Below are 16,776 nucleotides of genomic sequence, written 5' to 3' on the forward strand. Positions count from 1 at the left end.
TTAGGTGCCTGAACTGAGAGGGGCATAATCGCTTGGGGTGCCTGGTACCCGTTCCATGGTCGTGGGATGTGGCAGCAAGGCTTTCTTCTTTCTTACACGGCTACCACACTCCTCTTCTTTCTTACAAGAACTGTTTTCTGTGCCAGGCCAGCCTGCGGCACAGCACTTGTGTTTCAGGAAGGGAGAGAGGTACCGGAGAACTGACTCACTTCCCCCTGCGGAGCAGGGTCTCACAGCCTGGGCAGCTTATCTTGAGCTACCAGGAGCTGATCCAAGGGTGGAGGATAGAGAGTGGTAGAGGAGGGAGGGAAAGACCCCTCTCCACCCCACCCCGACAGCAGGCATTCAAAGCAATAAAGGGAATGGTGTTTTGAAACGTGGCCAGAAATGTCTGAAGGCCAAGGGAATGACATTTATAAAGCGAGAGAGACCTCGAGGGACATGCAGAGACGGCTTTGATTGTAACCACAGAAAGGCGATATATCACGTCCTATCCCCTTTCCCTTTCCATATAACTGAAGTACAGTATTCCGTAGCTTCTGAGTAGAAAATCCTTTCGCAGTGGAGGAGTAGCCTAATGGTTAGTGCAGCAGGCTTTGATCCTAGCAACCTGGGTTCAATTCTCACTGCAGCTTCCTGTGACCTTGGGCAAGTCACTTGACCCTCCATTACCCGAGGGTCACCAACAGAGGGTATTGTGAGCCCTGTAGGGATAGAAATGTACTTGCATTTAATGTGTACAGTGCCTAGTAGCACTATAGAAATGATTATTAGTAATAAAAAATCAGTGCTCTTTATTAATAATGATTATCAAAACGGCAAATATAAATTAGATAAAATATTAAGAATAAAACCCAGATTCAGTAGGCAGATGGACATGAATTGGGGAAGGGTTCACCTGACCCTTGCACTGGAGGATTGGTGGCAGGGGGATTGAAAGAATGTTGGCACACCAGCTTAGGGAGAGCAGATAAGAGGTGGTGGGGTGGAGGTTGAAGGACTCTTCAGGCTGAGGTCATCGGGTGTTGGGATCCATCCTTAGGCTAATCTTGTTGTCCTGACAGGCGCCTGCACAGAAGAGAGAGCACAGCCCACATCAGCTCTGGTCCCACCATTTCCAGCCCCTGCGCTTGCTGCATTTGCTGCAGTCTCTTTGTTGTTTTCAGCCCCTGATCTCTCTGCATTTTGCTTCACTCTCCCTCTGGTATTTTCAGCCCCTGATCTCTCTGCATTTTGCTTCACTCTCCCTCTGGTATTTTCAGCCCCTGATCTCTCTGCATTTTGCTGCACTCTTCCTCTGGTATTTTCAGCCCCTGATCTCTGCACTCTCCCTCTGGTATTTTCAGCCCCTGATCTCTGCATTTTGCTTCACTCTCCCTCTGGTATTTTCAGCCCCTGATCTCTCTGCATTTTGCTGCACTCTTCCTCTGGTATTTTCAGCCCCTGATCTCTGCAGTCTCCCTCTGGTATTTTCAAGCCCCTGATCTCTGCAGTTTGCTTCACTCTCCCTCTGGTATTTTCAGCCCCTGATCCTCTCTGCATTTTGCTGCACTCTTACTCTGGTATTTTCAGCCCCTGATCCCTGCAGTCTCCCTCTGGTATTTTCAGCCCCTGATCTCTCTGCATTTTGCTGCACTCTTCCTCTGGTATTTTCAGCCCCTGATCTCTGCAGTCTCCCTCTGGTATTTCAGCCCCTGATCTCTGCATTTTGCTTCACTCTCCCTCTGGTATTTTCAGCCCCTAATCTCTCTGCATTTTGCTGCACTTTCCCTCTGGTATTTTCAGCCCCTGATCCCTGCAGTCTCCCTCTGGTATTTTCAGCCCCTGATCTCTCTGCATTTTGCTGCACTCTTCCTCTGGTATTTTCAGCCCCTGATCTCTCTGCATTTTGCTGCACTCTTCCTCTGGTATTTTCAGCCCCTGATCCCTGCAGTCTCCCTCTGGTATTTTCAGCCCCTGATCTCTCTGCATTTTGCTGCACTCTTCCTCTGGTATTTTCAGCCCCTGATCCCTGCAGTCTCCCTCTGGTATTTTCAGCCTCTGATCTCTCTGCATTTTGCTGCACTCTTCCTCAGGTATTTTCAGCCCCTGATCTCTGCAGTCTCCCTCTGGTATTTTCAGCCCCTGATCTCTGCAGTTTGCTTCACTCTCCCTCTGGTATTTTCAGCCCCTGATCTCTCTGCATTTTGCTGCACTCTTCCTCTGGTATTTTCAGCCCCTGATCCCTGCAGTCTCCCTCTGGTATTTTCAGCCCCTGATCTCTCTGCATTTTGCTGCACTCTTCCTCTGGTATTTTCAGCCCCTGATCCCTGCAGTCTCCCTCTGGTATTTTCAGCCCCTTATCTCTGCATTTTGCTTCACTCTCCCTCTGGTATTTTCAGCCCCTAATCTCTCTGCATTTTGCTGCACTTTCCCTCTGGTATTTTCAGCCCCTAATCTCTCTGCATTTTGCTGCACTTTCCCTCTGGTATTTTCAGCCCCTGATCTCTGCATTTTGCTTCATATAGTAACATAGTAGATGACGGCAAAGAAGGACCTTGCATTTTGCTGCACTCTCTCTCTCTCTCTGGTATTTCCAGGCTGTGCACTTTCTACATTTTTCTGCACTCTGCCTCTGGTATTTTCAACCCCTGTGCCCTCAGCATTTTGCTGGAGTCTCCCTATGGTATTTGGTAGCCCCTGATCTCTGTGCATGTTGTGGCACTCTCCCTCTGGTATTTTCAGCTACTTTATTCCTCACTATTTTCAGCCCCTATGCCCTCGGCATTGTGCTGGAGTCTCTCTTTGGTATTTTGTAGCCCCTATATTTGCTGTATGACTGTAGGTTTATCAGATGACTCTTGATCCTCAAAAATGGTTATTCCACTCCCAGATTTACTCCAGAGCATGCTGGTTCCAGTAGTTTCTGCTTTTTTTAAATCCATAGACACACTTGTAGTCTAGGTTGTAAGTACCTGGCAGATTATACACAGCAGATCTATTTCTCATAGTTCATTTTGGGTAAAGATATAGTTCATTTTGAGGGATGAATAGTGGCTCTCAATTCTCCCAGGCTAATCATTTTTATGGACTTTTAAGTGTTGCCATACTGGGACAGACTAAAGATTCATCAAGCCCAGTATCTTGTTTCCAATAGTGGCCAATCAATTACCCGGCAAGAAACCTCTGTCCATGTGGGTGTTGTCTACAGACCTCCGACACAATTGGAGGACCTAGATAAAGATCTGATCGCTGATATTCAAAAGTTGGGGAAGAAAAGAGAGGTGCTGTTGTTGGGAGATTTCAATCTGCCGGATGTAGATTGGACGGTTCCGAAATCGGAAAGAAGTAGAGAGATCGTGGATGCTTTTCAAAGTGCTTTGCTCAGACAAATGGTGTCAGAACCCACGAGGGAGGGAGCGACACTAGATCTGGTACTCACAAATGGGGATAATGTGTCAAATGTCCGAGTGGGTGCCCACCTGGGCAGCAGTGACCATCAAAACGGTTTGGTTTGATATGACGGCTGAAGAGGAGGGTGGCCACTCAAAACTCAAAGTCCTGGATTTCAAACATGCTGACTTTAGTAAAATGGTGGGAATACCTGAGGAAGGGGCTGATGGGATGGGAGGAATACAAGAAGTGGAAGGACAGTGGTCCAGACTGAAAGAAGCTATAAATAGGGCCACGAACCTTATGTAGGAAAGTAAATAAAAGCAAGAGAAAAAGGAAACCAATACGGTTCTCCAAGCAAGTGGCTGAGAAAATAAAGGCTAAAGAGTTGGCATTCCAGAAATACAAACAAACTCATGAAAAGGGACACGAGGAGGAATAGCGGATGAAACTGAAAGAAGCCAAGAGAGAGATACGTCTGGCGAAAGCGCAAACGGAAGAACAAATGGCTAGAAATGTAAGGAGGGGTGGCAAAATTTTCTTCAGGTATATTAGTGAAAAGAGAATGACTAAAAAGGGATTGTGAGACTAAAAGATACTGCGAACCGCTATGTGGATAATGATGAAGAAAAAGCAAATTTGCTAAATAGATACTTCTGTTCTGTTTTCACAGAAGAAAATCCTGGAGAAGGACCGCGATGGACTGCAAAAAGTACAAATGAGATTTAAGTGGATAGAGCACCGTTCACGGAAGAGAGTGTGTATGAACAACTTGAAAAGCTAAAGGTGGACAAAGCCATGGGACCGGATGGGATCCACCCTAGGATATTGAGGAGCTCAGAGAGGTTCTGGCGGGTCCTCTTAAAGATTTGTTAATAAATCCTTGGAGACGGGAGAGGTTCCGAGGGATTGAAATCGGCGGATGTGGTCCCTCTTCACAAAAGTGGTGATAGGGAAGAAGCTGGAAACTACAGGCCGGTAAGCCTCACTCGGTTATTGGAAAAGTAATGGAAGCGATGCTGAAGGAAAGGATAGTGAATTTCCTGGAAGCCAATAAGTTGCAAGATCCGAGACAACATGGATTTACCAAAGGGAAATCGTGCCAAACGAACCTCATTGAGTTCTTTGATTGGGTGACAGGAGAATTGAATCAGGGACAAGCTATGGACGTAATCTACTTAGATTTCAGCAAAGCTTTGACACGGTTCCCCACAGGAGGCTCTTAAATAAACTGGATGGGCTGAAGATAGGACCCGAAGTGGTGAACTGGATTAGGAACTGGTTGACGGACAGACGCCAGAAGGTGGTGGTGAATGGAATTCGCTCGGAGGAGCGAAAGGTAAGTAGTGGAGTGCCTCAAGGATCGGTGCTGGGGCCGATTCTGTTCAATATATTTGTGAGTGACATTGCCGAAGGGTTAGAAGGTAAAGTTTGCCTATTTGCAGATGATACTAAGATCTGTAACAGAGTGGACACCCCGGAGGGAGTGGAAAACATGAAAAAGGACCTACGGAAGCTAGAAGAATGGTCTAAGGTTTGGCAATTAAAATTCAATGCGAAGAAATGCAAAGTGATGCACTTAGAAAGTAGAAATCCACGGGAGACGTATGTGTTAGGCGGGGAGAGTCTGATAGGTATGGACGGAGAGAGGGATCTTGGGGTGATAGTATCTGAGGATTTGAAGGCGACGAAACAGTGTGACAAGGCAGTGGCTGTAGCTAGAAGGTTGTTAGGCTGTATAAAGAGAGGTGTGACCAGCAGAAGAAAGGGGGTGTTAATGCCCCTGTATAAGTCGTTGGTGAGGCCCCACCTGGAGTATTGTGTTCAGTTTTGGAGGCCGTATCTTGTTAAGGATGTAAAAAGAATTGAAGCGGTGCAAAGAAAAGCTACGAGAATGGTATGGGATTTGCATTACAAGACGTATGAGGAGAGACTTGCTGAACTAAACATGTATACTCTGGAGGAAAGGAGAAACAGGGGTGATATGATACAGACGTTCAAATATTTGAAAGGTATTAATCCGCAAACGAACCTTTTCCGGAGATGGGAAGGTGATAGAACGAGAGGACATGAAATGAGATTGAAGGGGGGCAGACTCAAGAAAAATGTCAGGAAGTATTTTTTCACGGAGAGAGTAGTGGATGCTTGGAATGCCCTCCCGCGGGAGGTGGTGGAAATGAAAATGGTAACGGAATTCATACATGCGTGGGATAAGCATAAAGGAATCCTTTGCCGAAGGAATGGATCCTCAGGAACTTAGTCAAGATCGGGAGGCAGGGCTGGTGGTTGGGAGGCGGGGATAGGGCTGGGCAAACTTATACGGTCTGTACCAGAGCCGGTGGTGGGAAGCGGGACTGGTGGTTGGGAGGCGGGGATAGTGCTGGACAGACTTGTACGGTCTGTGCCAGAGCCGGTGGTTGGGAGGCAGGGCTGGTGGTGGGGAGGTGAGGATAGTGCGGGGCAGACTTATACGGTCTGTGCCCTGAAGAGCACAGGTACAAATCAAAGTAGGGTATACACAAAAAGCAGCAAATATGAGTTATCTTGTTGGGCAGACTGGATGGACCGTGCAGGTCTTTTTCTGCCGTCATCTACAGATCAGTAAAACAGATTTTATGTTGCTTATCCCAGGAAGAAGCAGTGGATGTTCCCAAGTCCGTCTTAATAATGGCTTATGGACTTTTCTTTTAGGAAATTATCCAAACCTTTTGTAAGCCCTGCTAAGCTAACTGCTTTTTACCACATTTTCTGGCACAGAATTCCAGAATTTAATTGCACATTGAGTGAAGAAGTATTTTCTCTGGTTGTTTGCAGATCCACCTTCACGCTTCAGTGGTTCAAAGCAGCTTTCTGTGCTTGTTTACCACAATTACCTGTTCCTTGAACAAGGCCGCAAGTACCAAACACACATCTGATGCATCCCGGTCTAGTTTCATTGAGCTTAACAGAATTACCTTCAATGTTTTGGAACTCGTCCAATCCTCTTTTGAATCCTACTATGTTTATTTTTAAAAATATATATTCTGCCTATCCCTAATTGGCTTACATAATACAATATACATAAAAATTCAAAAACAAAAAAATCTGACAGACGCTGTACAACAACGGTACATCAAGAGAGCCTAAACTAAAGTGTTGCCAAAACAGAGCTCAGGAATTAGAAAAAGCCTGCACAAAGAACCGCATCTTTAGAACCTTTCTAAATTGTTCTAATGATGAGCAAAATTGAATATGCCCTGATAATGCATTCCATAATCTCAGGCCAGCGACTAAAAAGGCACAAGCCAATGTTTCAGCAAAATGAAAAGTGGTCAGCGCTGGTACAGAAAGTTTCAGTAGCTGAATGCAAAGATGAATGCAACTGTATCACATTTTTCAAGTACTGTGCACCTCCCTAATACAACGTCTGATAAATCAAAATCAAGACCTTATTCATAATACAATATTTCATGGGTAACCGATGCAATTTCTGCAGCAGTGGTGACACGTGATCGTTTCCCTAGTGCCAAAGTGCAGTCTAACTGCAGAATTGTGAATCATCTGCAATGCCGTATTTATTTATTTGCATTTGTGTCCCACATTTTCCCACCTTTTTGCAGGCTCAATGTGGCTTACATAGTACTAAAAAGGCGATCGCCAATTACGGTATGAACAAATACAAAGTGATGTTGTGGTCGAATAAAGTTCATGTGTAACAGACACCTTGGGGAATCGTAGGGAGGACGAGTTAAGTTATGTCCAGTACAAGCTTTGGCTTCGGCTTCGTTGTGTTGAAGGGTTCAGGCATTTAAGTTGGATCGGTAGGTTAAGCCTTTTTGAGCAGGTTAGTTTTTAGTGATTTCCGGAAGTTGAGGTGATCATACGTTGTTTTCACGGCATGTGGTAATGTGTTCCATAGTTGTGTGCTTATATAGGAAAAGCTGGATGCGAAAGTAGATTTGTATTTGAGTCCTTTGCAGCTTGGGTAACGGAGATGCCTTGTAGCGTGTCCACATTATAATGCATTACAAAAATCCAGTCTGGACAACTGAAGTCCTACCCCTTTCAGATAGTAAAAACATGTCTTTACTACTTCCCTGATTTGCTTTTTAAAGGACAACTGTGAATCTAATTTGATGCCAAGACTTTTATTTTATTTTTTTATTTTTATTTTTGTTACATTTGTACCCCGCACTTTTTCCCACTCATGGCAGGCTCAATGCGGCAGGCAATGGAGGGTTAAGTGACTTGCCCAGAGTCACAAGGAGCTGCCTGTGCCGGGAATCAAACTCAGTTCCCCAGGACCAAAGTCCACCACCCTAACCACTAGGGATTGAAACCCCTTCAAGATTATGGTGTGCCATAAAAAAAACCCTTCCTACTATCACCTTGACCACATCTGGCAATTGATTCCACAGCGTAATGCATGTTACTTGATTTATTTTCAGTCTGCTGGCTGTTTCATGGAGTTCCCTCTTGTTTATGTGTTGTTTCACAGGTTTAACAACCGTTTCGTATCTATCCACTCCGTCCCACTTATAATTTTATAAATATCTATCATATCCCTTCTGTGTTTTTTCTTCAAGCTGAAAATCTCTAACCTGTTTAGCCTTTCTTAATACCAGAGGAGTTCCATCCCCTTCATCATTTTTATGTCTTCTTCTGAACCTTTTGGGATAGGATGCTCAGAACTGCATACAATGCTCAAGATCCAGATGCGCCAAGGTCCTATACAGGAGAACCACAGATCTTTGACCCCCCTTGTCAAGTGCTGTCCCACCTCCCAGTTACTAGCATAGGCCCTGATGGCAGAGGGACCTGTTTTGCTCCCCCTCTCACCCCAGGAACAGGACCCCTGGAAGGGTGAAGGGCATACTCACAAGAGCCCATCTTTTCTTCCATGTACATGAGCTGATCACTCAGTGACTCCACCTGGTCCAGCTGCCGGAGGCGTGTCCAGAGCTCCTGTATGTGTTCTGCCTTGATATCCTCTAGCCGCATAGGGAGAAGGTTCTGGAAAGTGTTCACTGTCCATTCCAGCCTCTGCAAGGGTGGAAGAGAGGAGGTCAGACCTTCAAGGGGAAGGGAAAGGGAAATGGGACTTGATATACCACCTTTCTGTGGTTTTTGCAACTACATTCAAAGCGGTTTACATATTATATACAGGTACTTATTTGTACCTGGGACAATGGAGGGTTAAGTGACTTGCCCAGAATCACAAGGAGCTGCAGTGGGAATCGAACTCAGTTCCCTAGGATCAAAGTCCACTGCACTAACCACTAGGCTACTCCTCCAGAGTAGCCTAAGGGAAGAACTCTTAAGGTGGGGATTCTCAAGTCCCACCAGATGGAGATCTCCCAGCCAAAACTCTTCTAACTTGGGCAGCCATCAGTGCCGCATGCATGGGGACTAGCAGTGGCGGTGGATCGAAGACACTGCCACTGGCTGCCCAGGTTGCAAGAGGTCTTCTGCTGGTGGGGCTTCTTGGCGATCCACACCAGCTCAAGTATTTCTATTTTGAGTTGGGGATGAGGAGGCCAGGGGCAGAGATGAAATTTGAAGCCCAGCCACTTTGGGTTTAGGCCCATCCTAAATTAGCCATCTGGCTATGCCACTGCTAGGTGTCTCTGACTACAGTCAGCTGTAGGTCTCTCTAGCATTGTTCACTGGGCTGTATGTCTGCAGTCATTGTAGCAGCGCTGGACATCTCATAGCCACATCAGCTGGGCTGTAGATTTCCTGAACACTGGTCACTGGACTGGAGGTCTCTCTAGCCATATAGGCCTCTGTATTAGCTTTGGTGATTACTCCTCCTTGCCTCTTTGGCCCCACGTGAAACCGCCCCACCGCACCCTCTGGAGATGTCTCCACTCCTTTCCATGATTTACCTCTTGCAGATCCGCCATCTTCCCTTGGAGCTCCTTCACCTCATTGGTCAGTTCCTCTGAGGATGAGCTCTGACCTTTAGGGATACAAGATATGTGAATGTTACCCAGTGCCAATCTGCACCCACACAGAGGCTGGGGTTCTAATCCCTGGCTCTTTCACTGACTGTATATGTGATCTTGGAGTGAGTCCCCTTATCCACCTATTCCTCAGTTCTAATCCCCAGCTCTGCTGATGACTCTGTGTGACCTTATTTCATGGTTCTAATCCCCAGCTCTGTCACTGACTATGTATGTGACCTGGGGGTGAGTCCCCTTATCCCATTTTCCCTCCGTTCTAATCTCCAGCATTTCTGGAATGAGTCAATTTATCATCTCGTCTCAGTTCTAGTCCTGGCTCTGTCACTAACTGTGCAGGTGACCCTCAGGGTGGGTTCTGTTATTCCTCTCTGCTGCTAGTTTGTGTGGCCCTGGGTCGGCACAGGGACCGGTGCATGGTTTTCAGTGCAGAAAGGAAAATAAGGCTTTACCTGAGGTCGGTAAGGCAGGGCTGGGGGTGGGCTGTTCCTGGCAGGATTTCTCATCTGCCCCTAGAGAGAAGCCAGGGTGGCAGGCACAGTGGTAACTGCCCAGGGTATTTACACACTGCTGGAAACAGGAATGTATTGGTGTCCGGCATTCATCAACATCTGTCGACAGAGAGAGGGGGGAGAGTGTGAGAGGGGAGGGAAAGACAGGATGATGGCAGAGGGGGGGGGGCAGAGCTGAGGAAGGAGATGTTGGCCCCATAAATCTTGTTACCTTTTTTTTTTTTTTTAACTTTTAAGTAACCTTTATTTTGAGAGAGGGGACAGAGCAGGGAGAGAGAGACAGGATGATTTAGAGAGAGGGGCGAACAAGAGGGAAAGTAGGGGGAGGAAGGATGGACAGGAGAGAAAGGGAGAGCTTGAGAGAATTATAAGTGGAGGAAGGGGAAAGGAGGGTGGGAGGGAGAGAACAGATGAAAGGGAGCTGGTAAAGAAGGTGGAAGAGAAGAAAGAGAGAAAAGGAATAGAGAGAATTACATGGGGACAAGAGATGGGGACATCATGAGAGAAAAGGAGGGGAAAATAGGAAAGAAAAGCATGATAGACAAGGCGAGAGAGTAGGAGGGAGACGAGAAAAAGAATGGGGATGGGAATGAAGGGAACAGGGTAATGAGAGAGGAGAAGAAGAGGGGGACAGGGAGATGGAATAAGAGATCGCTGACAGAGACCCCTGGAGTTGCAGTAGCTGGCACCCAGGGGATGAAGCCACTCACCGATTTGGCAGTATTTGCCCCCCCAACCTGGACGGCATAGGCAGACGTTCGGCCTGGTACAGATGCCCCCATTCCTGCAGGGCTTGTGACAGAGTGCTAGGGAGAAAGCGAGAGGGAGGCTGAAATAGCAACAGTGACACAAATTCCCTCCATTACACTAAACCCTGCAAAAACTACATTCAGCACATTTGTAACAAACCTGTCCTACCATAACAGCACTGTCTGCCAGGACTCACACAGCAACAACCCTATCTAGAAAAAGGCAGCACTGCAACTATTGCACCTAGAGCACCAATACACCTACCTTAATAGTGGTTTATAGACTTCCTCCAGGAATTGACAAAAACCTTTTTTTTTTTAACCCAGCTACATTAACTGCTTTTACCACTTGCTCTGGCAATGAGTTCCAGAGCTTAACTATGCACTGAGTGAAAAAATATATATTTTCTCCTATTTGTTTAAAATGTGCAGCTATGTAACTTCATGGCATGTTCCCTCCTCTGTGTACTTTTTGAAAGAGTAAAGAAATTATTTGTGTTTACCCCGTTACACTCCACTCCGGGCCCAAGGCCTCGCATGGTAAAAGCACCAGGGTTGGGCAGGTGTCCACTCCCAAGTTTTTACAGTCTCCACGGTGGGGAAGGAGGGGGTTGTGGTGGCGTAGCCAGGCAACAGATTTTGGGTGGACCTAGGCAAGAAGTGGGTGGGCACCAAGTGTTCTTCCCTTCTCTCCCCCCACCAGCTGGCAGGAAAACGCTTCTTTCCACCTTGGCAGTCTGCAGCAGGCATGCGCTGAAACTGAGCATACACAAGTGCCAGTATCACGGAGAGTAGTGTTTTCGTTACCATCAGGGGGAAGTCTTCAGCTGGTGGAGCTTGGGATCCCCGCCAGCTACCGCTAAACATGTGCTACTGTTGGATGGGCCCCGGCCCACCCAGGCCCACCTGTGGCTACGCTATTGGTGGGAGCGACTTCTAAATGGTTGGAAGGCTGTGCTAGACCCAACCGAGTATGTCTTGGAGAGCTGGAAGAAATCCCCAGGTGGTGTAAATGAGGGCTTATGGTGCCAGATCCCTGCCTGATGTCTTTTGAACTGGAAAGAAAATCTGGGATGAAAATGGATCAAGCACCCGCCTCTCCCTCCTGGTGCTCACCTTGATCACAGCTGGTGGCCCCTGGATGATTTTTCTGCCAGCCGGGGCAGCAGGTGATACTGGTCTGTAAGACTTCCTTCGTCACCTGCCGATAGGACACCCGGTATGTGGTCCTGAGGTGAGAGAATTGGAGGAGGATGTGAGCGGTGGTGAGAGACTGTTGTGAACTGTGAACCTTCTTTCCTGCTCCTGTGACCTTCAATGGGACACTCAACCCACCATGCACCCAACCTACAACTGTGATGGCTCAGACAATAATGAAACAAATGGTAAAACCCACTACCCAAAGACCTGAAACTCACAGAAAACGACCTACAATTCAGAAAAAAAACCTGAAACACATCTTTTCAAGAAGTCTTTCCCCCCCCCCCCCCCCCCCCCCCCCCGGATCTGCCTAATCCCACACCACCATTCAGAAATGGAAAACAATAATATTAACCTCTCTCACAATATGCTAATATATCAACCTAAGCGTTTATTGTACTTCTGTATTATGTGCTAGACTTCTACAAATCTAAATTTTGTAACCGCCTTTTTAGCAGTATGTAAGCCACATTGAACCTGCCATACAGTGGGAAAACGTGGGATACAAATGCAATAAATACCACCAGCCTTGTCCCTTTCCCTGTAGGTGCCATGGACATGTATACTCCGGCCAATGGCGCCAAATCTAAACCCAATCATGAACTCATGGCCTCTAAACCAATCCAAATGCCAGCCCCTCACCTTAGCCACAAACTCCCGCCTATGTGGTTTAATCCAGCCCCAGATGTTGCTGTGGGCGCAGAGACCTCTGCAGATGGGTGATTCACCGACTAAAGCGGTTACCCTTCTCCCGGAGTTACTGTCGATTTTGCAGGTACGGAGGCCCCCCGCTTGTGGTGATATTGGTAATGAACGGGCTGGACTCCTGCCCATTCTCTGGGGTTATCCGTAGGTGCTAAGGCAGAGACCCTTTTATATATAGTGATGTATGGGCTGGACCTCAACCCTTCCCTTCCCTGTGGGTTACCTGTAAGTACTGCATGTACGGAGGCCTTTGCATGTAGTAAGAAAAGGGTGATAGACGGGCTGGATAAAGGTCTCATTGTAGATCAAAGGCACCCGCAATGTTTGCTTGGAGCAGACTCCCCTGGGGGATGGAAAGAAGGAACTCAGATAAGTACATACATAAGTATGGCCATACTGGGACAGACCAAAGGTCCATCAAGCCCAACCGTGGCCAATCCAGGTCACAAGTACCTGGCAAGATCCCCCAAAAGTTCAAAACATTTTATGCTGCTTCTCCCAGAAATAGTGGAATTTCCCCCAAGTCCATTTAGTAATGGTCTATGGACTTTTCCTTTAGGAAGTCGTCCAAACTTTTTTAAAACTCCGCTAAGCTAACCGCCTTTACCACATTTAAGAAGCTGCAATGGGAATTGAACCTATTTCCCCAGGATCAAAGTCTACTGCTCTAATCGTTAGGCTACTCCTCCACAGTAAGATACCCCCCCCCCCCCCTCATTCCTTCAGTATCAGCACAGTAATCATAGGCGCATCCAGGAAAGAGCCTCTTCCCCTAGTGTTACTAGCTCTACAGACATCTGCTCAGCCCATTAGGGCTGGTGTTAGCGGTGTGCAAACAGGGCAATTGCCCTGAGCTCCCATGCTACAGGGGGCTCCAAACCAGCCCATAGAATTTGGAGTAGAAGAAGGTGCAGCCTGGCAGCAGGCTATGGGGTCCTGCTTCCAAGTTTCTGCCCTGGGATAGCATTTCTAACACCGGTCCTGAGGCCCATGACACATCAATACCCTACTACTAGAGGGTTGGAAAGGGAGGAGGAAGTGGGGAAGGCTGGAGAAGAGAATGAGATGGGGTGGAGGAGGGAGACCTGGAGAGAGATGGGGAGAGTAGATGAGGAAAATAATAGGGTGAGAGAGAGAGGAAGACAGGAGGAGAGAGATGGGGGTGGAGGGAAGAGAGGTCCTCAGGTGGTACTTACCTTCCTTCCTTTAAGACTTGACCTCTGACCCCAAGGTTAGTGCTAAGAAGACAGGTCAGCGTTGTGGCCACCAGCTGCAGCAGTGCCATGGTCAGTGCAAGCCAACCACAGTGGAGGTGTCCTTCTAGCCTTCTGCTGCCTGCTGGAATGGGGCCAGCCCCTGTTCCACAGAGTCCCAACCTGGGACAAGATCCTCACTGGAAGAAACGGGGCAAAGGGGGGGGGGGGGGGGGGGGATTAGTAGTGAAGCATGAGAAGATAAAGTAACTCACTTTGAGATGACAGGCAGAGACTCAGTGACAAAGCCAGGGATTAGAGCTGAGGCAAAATGAGATCAAATGAATTCCCCCAGGGTTACACATAGTCCAGATTGGAACCCATAGTTTAAGAAGCACTAGTGCTGAGCTGAACAGAGGAGAGTTCCCATTCTTTCTGAAGACACACATCTCATCTCTGTCTAAATATCCCCCCCCCCCCCACACACACCTCATTTCTCATCTCTGTTAAAACACATCTCATCTCTGCTTAAATAATTTAGGCTCTCCTTAAATACTCTTCAATATTTATTATTAAACTTTCTGTACCCTCATCTTAGCAAAGACATTCAAGATGGTTTACAAATGGAAATAAAACAACCTTGTAAGTAATATACTATGCCAAACTTTGTATTCCTGTTTGAATAGTTTTACTGCTGTGATTGTCTATTGTTTGTTTGACTTATTCTTGAGTGAATTCCTTCAAAAAGGCGGTAAATAAATTCTAATAATAAATAATAATAAACTTAAATTACAATAAAACCCACAATAAAACATCACATTATAGCTGGAAATAAATAGAATTTCAGAGCCTTTCTGAGACCATAAAGGGAGGATGTCTGTTTCCATGTTTCTGGCAGTTTATTCCATTCCACCACAGCCAACTGGCGAAAAACCCTCCTGTCACGTCTTTTTCCTAAAAAAATTGCCCATCTGAGCCTTACAACTAGTTCTGTGCAGAACATAATAAGAGTCAGGAGGACGTAACCTCTCCTCAATGCATACACATACATGTCATCTCTCCTCGAATGCTTTCTAACACATACACACATGTGCTCTCTCGATCTCTCCCCCCCTCAAATATTTATTTACTTAGTTGTATAATATACCTACTGCTCTTCAAAAGAAACATCAGAGTGTTGTTACAATCATAATTAAAATACTGTAAAATAAAAAATGCAAAATCAACATGACATACACATGAGGAAGGAATGTTTAACACCGCAATTATTATCAAAAGGCAACTGTAAAGATCTGAGACACAAAGGATAAAATAGTCTAACAGGCCACTGCGTGGAATTCACATTAGAAAGCTTGCCTGAAGAAGTGTGTTTTAGTGGCTATTTTCAATTTGTGGAAGGAAGTCTCAACTGAGAACAAAAGGACAAAAATACATTTTACTGTTTAATAGACCCCACCTAGAATTAATTTCTATTAAAAGCTTGCCTGAATAACAGTCTCACCCCCCCCCAACACACCCTCACACTCTCATCTCGAATACCCCCAAAACACTCCCTCACGCTCGCATGTCTCATCTGAATTTCCCCAACACACACCCTCACACTCACATATAACAAACACATAAAATACAAATACAGAGCCTATTTCCTTCCCCCCACCTCTTCATAATACTAAAGTTCTGATAGCATTACAGCTCTTAGAATACCCAACTCCCATCATCACCCTAGTCCTCACAGTGCTGGTCCTGTCGGTTCCCTTGTTATCACAACCGCTATAGTGACCCTGGTCTTCACGGTATTTCCTGTGGTTCAATGCCCTCCCCTTGTTCCCACAACATCTACACAACTTATAGAGCTCCTGCTTTTGGCATTTTCATCCCTAGCGTATTCTGGGATCAAGGACGTATCAGGTTTAGGGAGCTGGGACCAGCCCACCGTTACCCTCCCAGAATGGGGACCCCCCTGGTGATGGGCTCTAGTGAACCCCCAGAGGATCCCAAGGAGGATGTCTCTCACCTTCAGAGAGTGCTGCAGTCCTTCCTCTAGTCACAGAACGCAAGGTTCATCAAATGCTTTTCTAGAGACAGCTGGGGTGTGAGCATCCCAAATCTTTCAGGTCCTTTCTTAGGGGAACTGGCAGCAGGTGGCTGACTCCACTCCCAGTTTGTCTAGATGTACCCTTGCCATGGGCAGGATCCCATCTCTCCACCCTAACTGGCTGTGCCTATGCCTGGTTCCTTTCCTCTCCTCCCCACCCCCCTGCCTAAGGAAACCTCCCCATTCCTTGGAAGCAGAAACCCAACATCAGTCCCTTCCTTCCTCTCTCTCTGATCCTCCCAGCTCCTATTCTTGCAGCAGGGAGGAGTGAGAGAAAGAGAGGCAAGATGGATTAAGGGTACCTGTGGCTGTGGGGAGGGGAATTTTTATCTGTCACTGGTCATCATGCTCCCCCTCCCCCCAATGGTGAATAGCAAGAGGGCCTGGAGGGAGGAGGTGCAGCAAAAAGATGAGTCCTTCTGAGGGTCACTGATATTTTTACCCCATTCCTGATAGCCCTCTTTCCACACAGACTGAAAGGGAGGAAAAGAGAGAACTCTTCCCATCGTCCCTCTCCTCTCTGAGGATGTCCAATTTTTCATTCAGTACATTTACCCCTTTCTTTCCTCACCCCCAAATCATCTCTCAAGATAACAGACCTGAGAGTGCAAATCCCCTCATTTTTGACAGTCTCTTGCTGTCTCTCTGCACCAGCCCTGGGGTGCAGAGGGACATTACTAGCCAAAGTGGGAGCTAGCCTGTCCTGCTGTAACTCCACTGCAGACACAGAGAGGGCATTCACATACCAGCTGAACACTGCAGCTCAGGAAAGGTCACATTCCCAGGGTGTTCCTGCTCCGCTGGACTATCCTGGAAACTCTGGCGAAATGTAGAGATCACAGGGGCTGAAAATACCAGAGGAGACTGCAGTAAAATGCAGAGAGCACAGGGGCTGAAAATACTAGAAGGAGATGAGCAAAATACAGAAGGTACAGGGATGAAAATACAGTGCAGGGGCTGAAAATCCCAGAGCAGTGTGCAAAGGGTGCAGGGGCTGAAAATTCAGAA

The 16,776-nt window shown here is 46.9% G+C and overlaps 1 protein-coding gene across 3 annotated transcripts; it reads right to left on the reverse strand.

Annotated features, from left to right (window-relative positions):
* Nucleotides 1-779: 779 nt before the first annotated feature.
* EGFL8 (EGF like domain multiple 8) lies at nucleotides 780-15,888 on the reverse strand. 3 transcript variants are annotated; one of them, XM_030195321.1, is made up of 9 exons: nucleotides 15,688-15,888; nucleotides 13,677-13,873; nucleotides 12,704-12,823; nucleotides 11,692-11,804; nucleotides 10,537-10,632; nucleotides 9,767-9,925; nucleotides 9,240-9,313; nucleotides 8,232-8,394; nucleotides 780-1,068 (listed from the first exon to the last, which is right to left on the reverse strand). In XM_030195321.1, exons 2-9 carry the CDS (start codon nucleotides 13,763-13,765, stop codon nucleotides 1,016-1,018), a joined length of 867 nt encoding a protein of 288 aa, XP_030051181.1. In that variant the 5' UTR covers nucleotides 13,766-13,873; nucleotides 15,688-15,888; the 3' UTR covers nucleotides 780-1,015. The 3 variants fall into 3 exon arrangements, with proteins under 3 accessions (XP_030051181.1, XP_030051182.1, XP_030051184.1); XM_030195322.1 differs by lacking the exon at nucleotides 10,537-10,632; XM_030195324.1 differs by lacking the exon at nucleotides 9,240-9,313.
* Nucleotides 15,889-16,776: the final 888 nt, after the last annotated feature.

The sequence above is a fragment of the Microcaecilia unicolor genome, chromosome 3 (assembly GCF_901765095.1).
Source record: "Microcaecilia unicolor chromosome 3, aMicUni1.1, whole genome shotgun sequence".
NCBI lineage: Eukaryota > Metazoa > Chordata > Amphibia > Gymnophiona > Siphonopidae > Microcaecilia > Microcaecilia unicolor.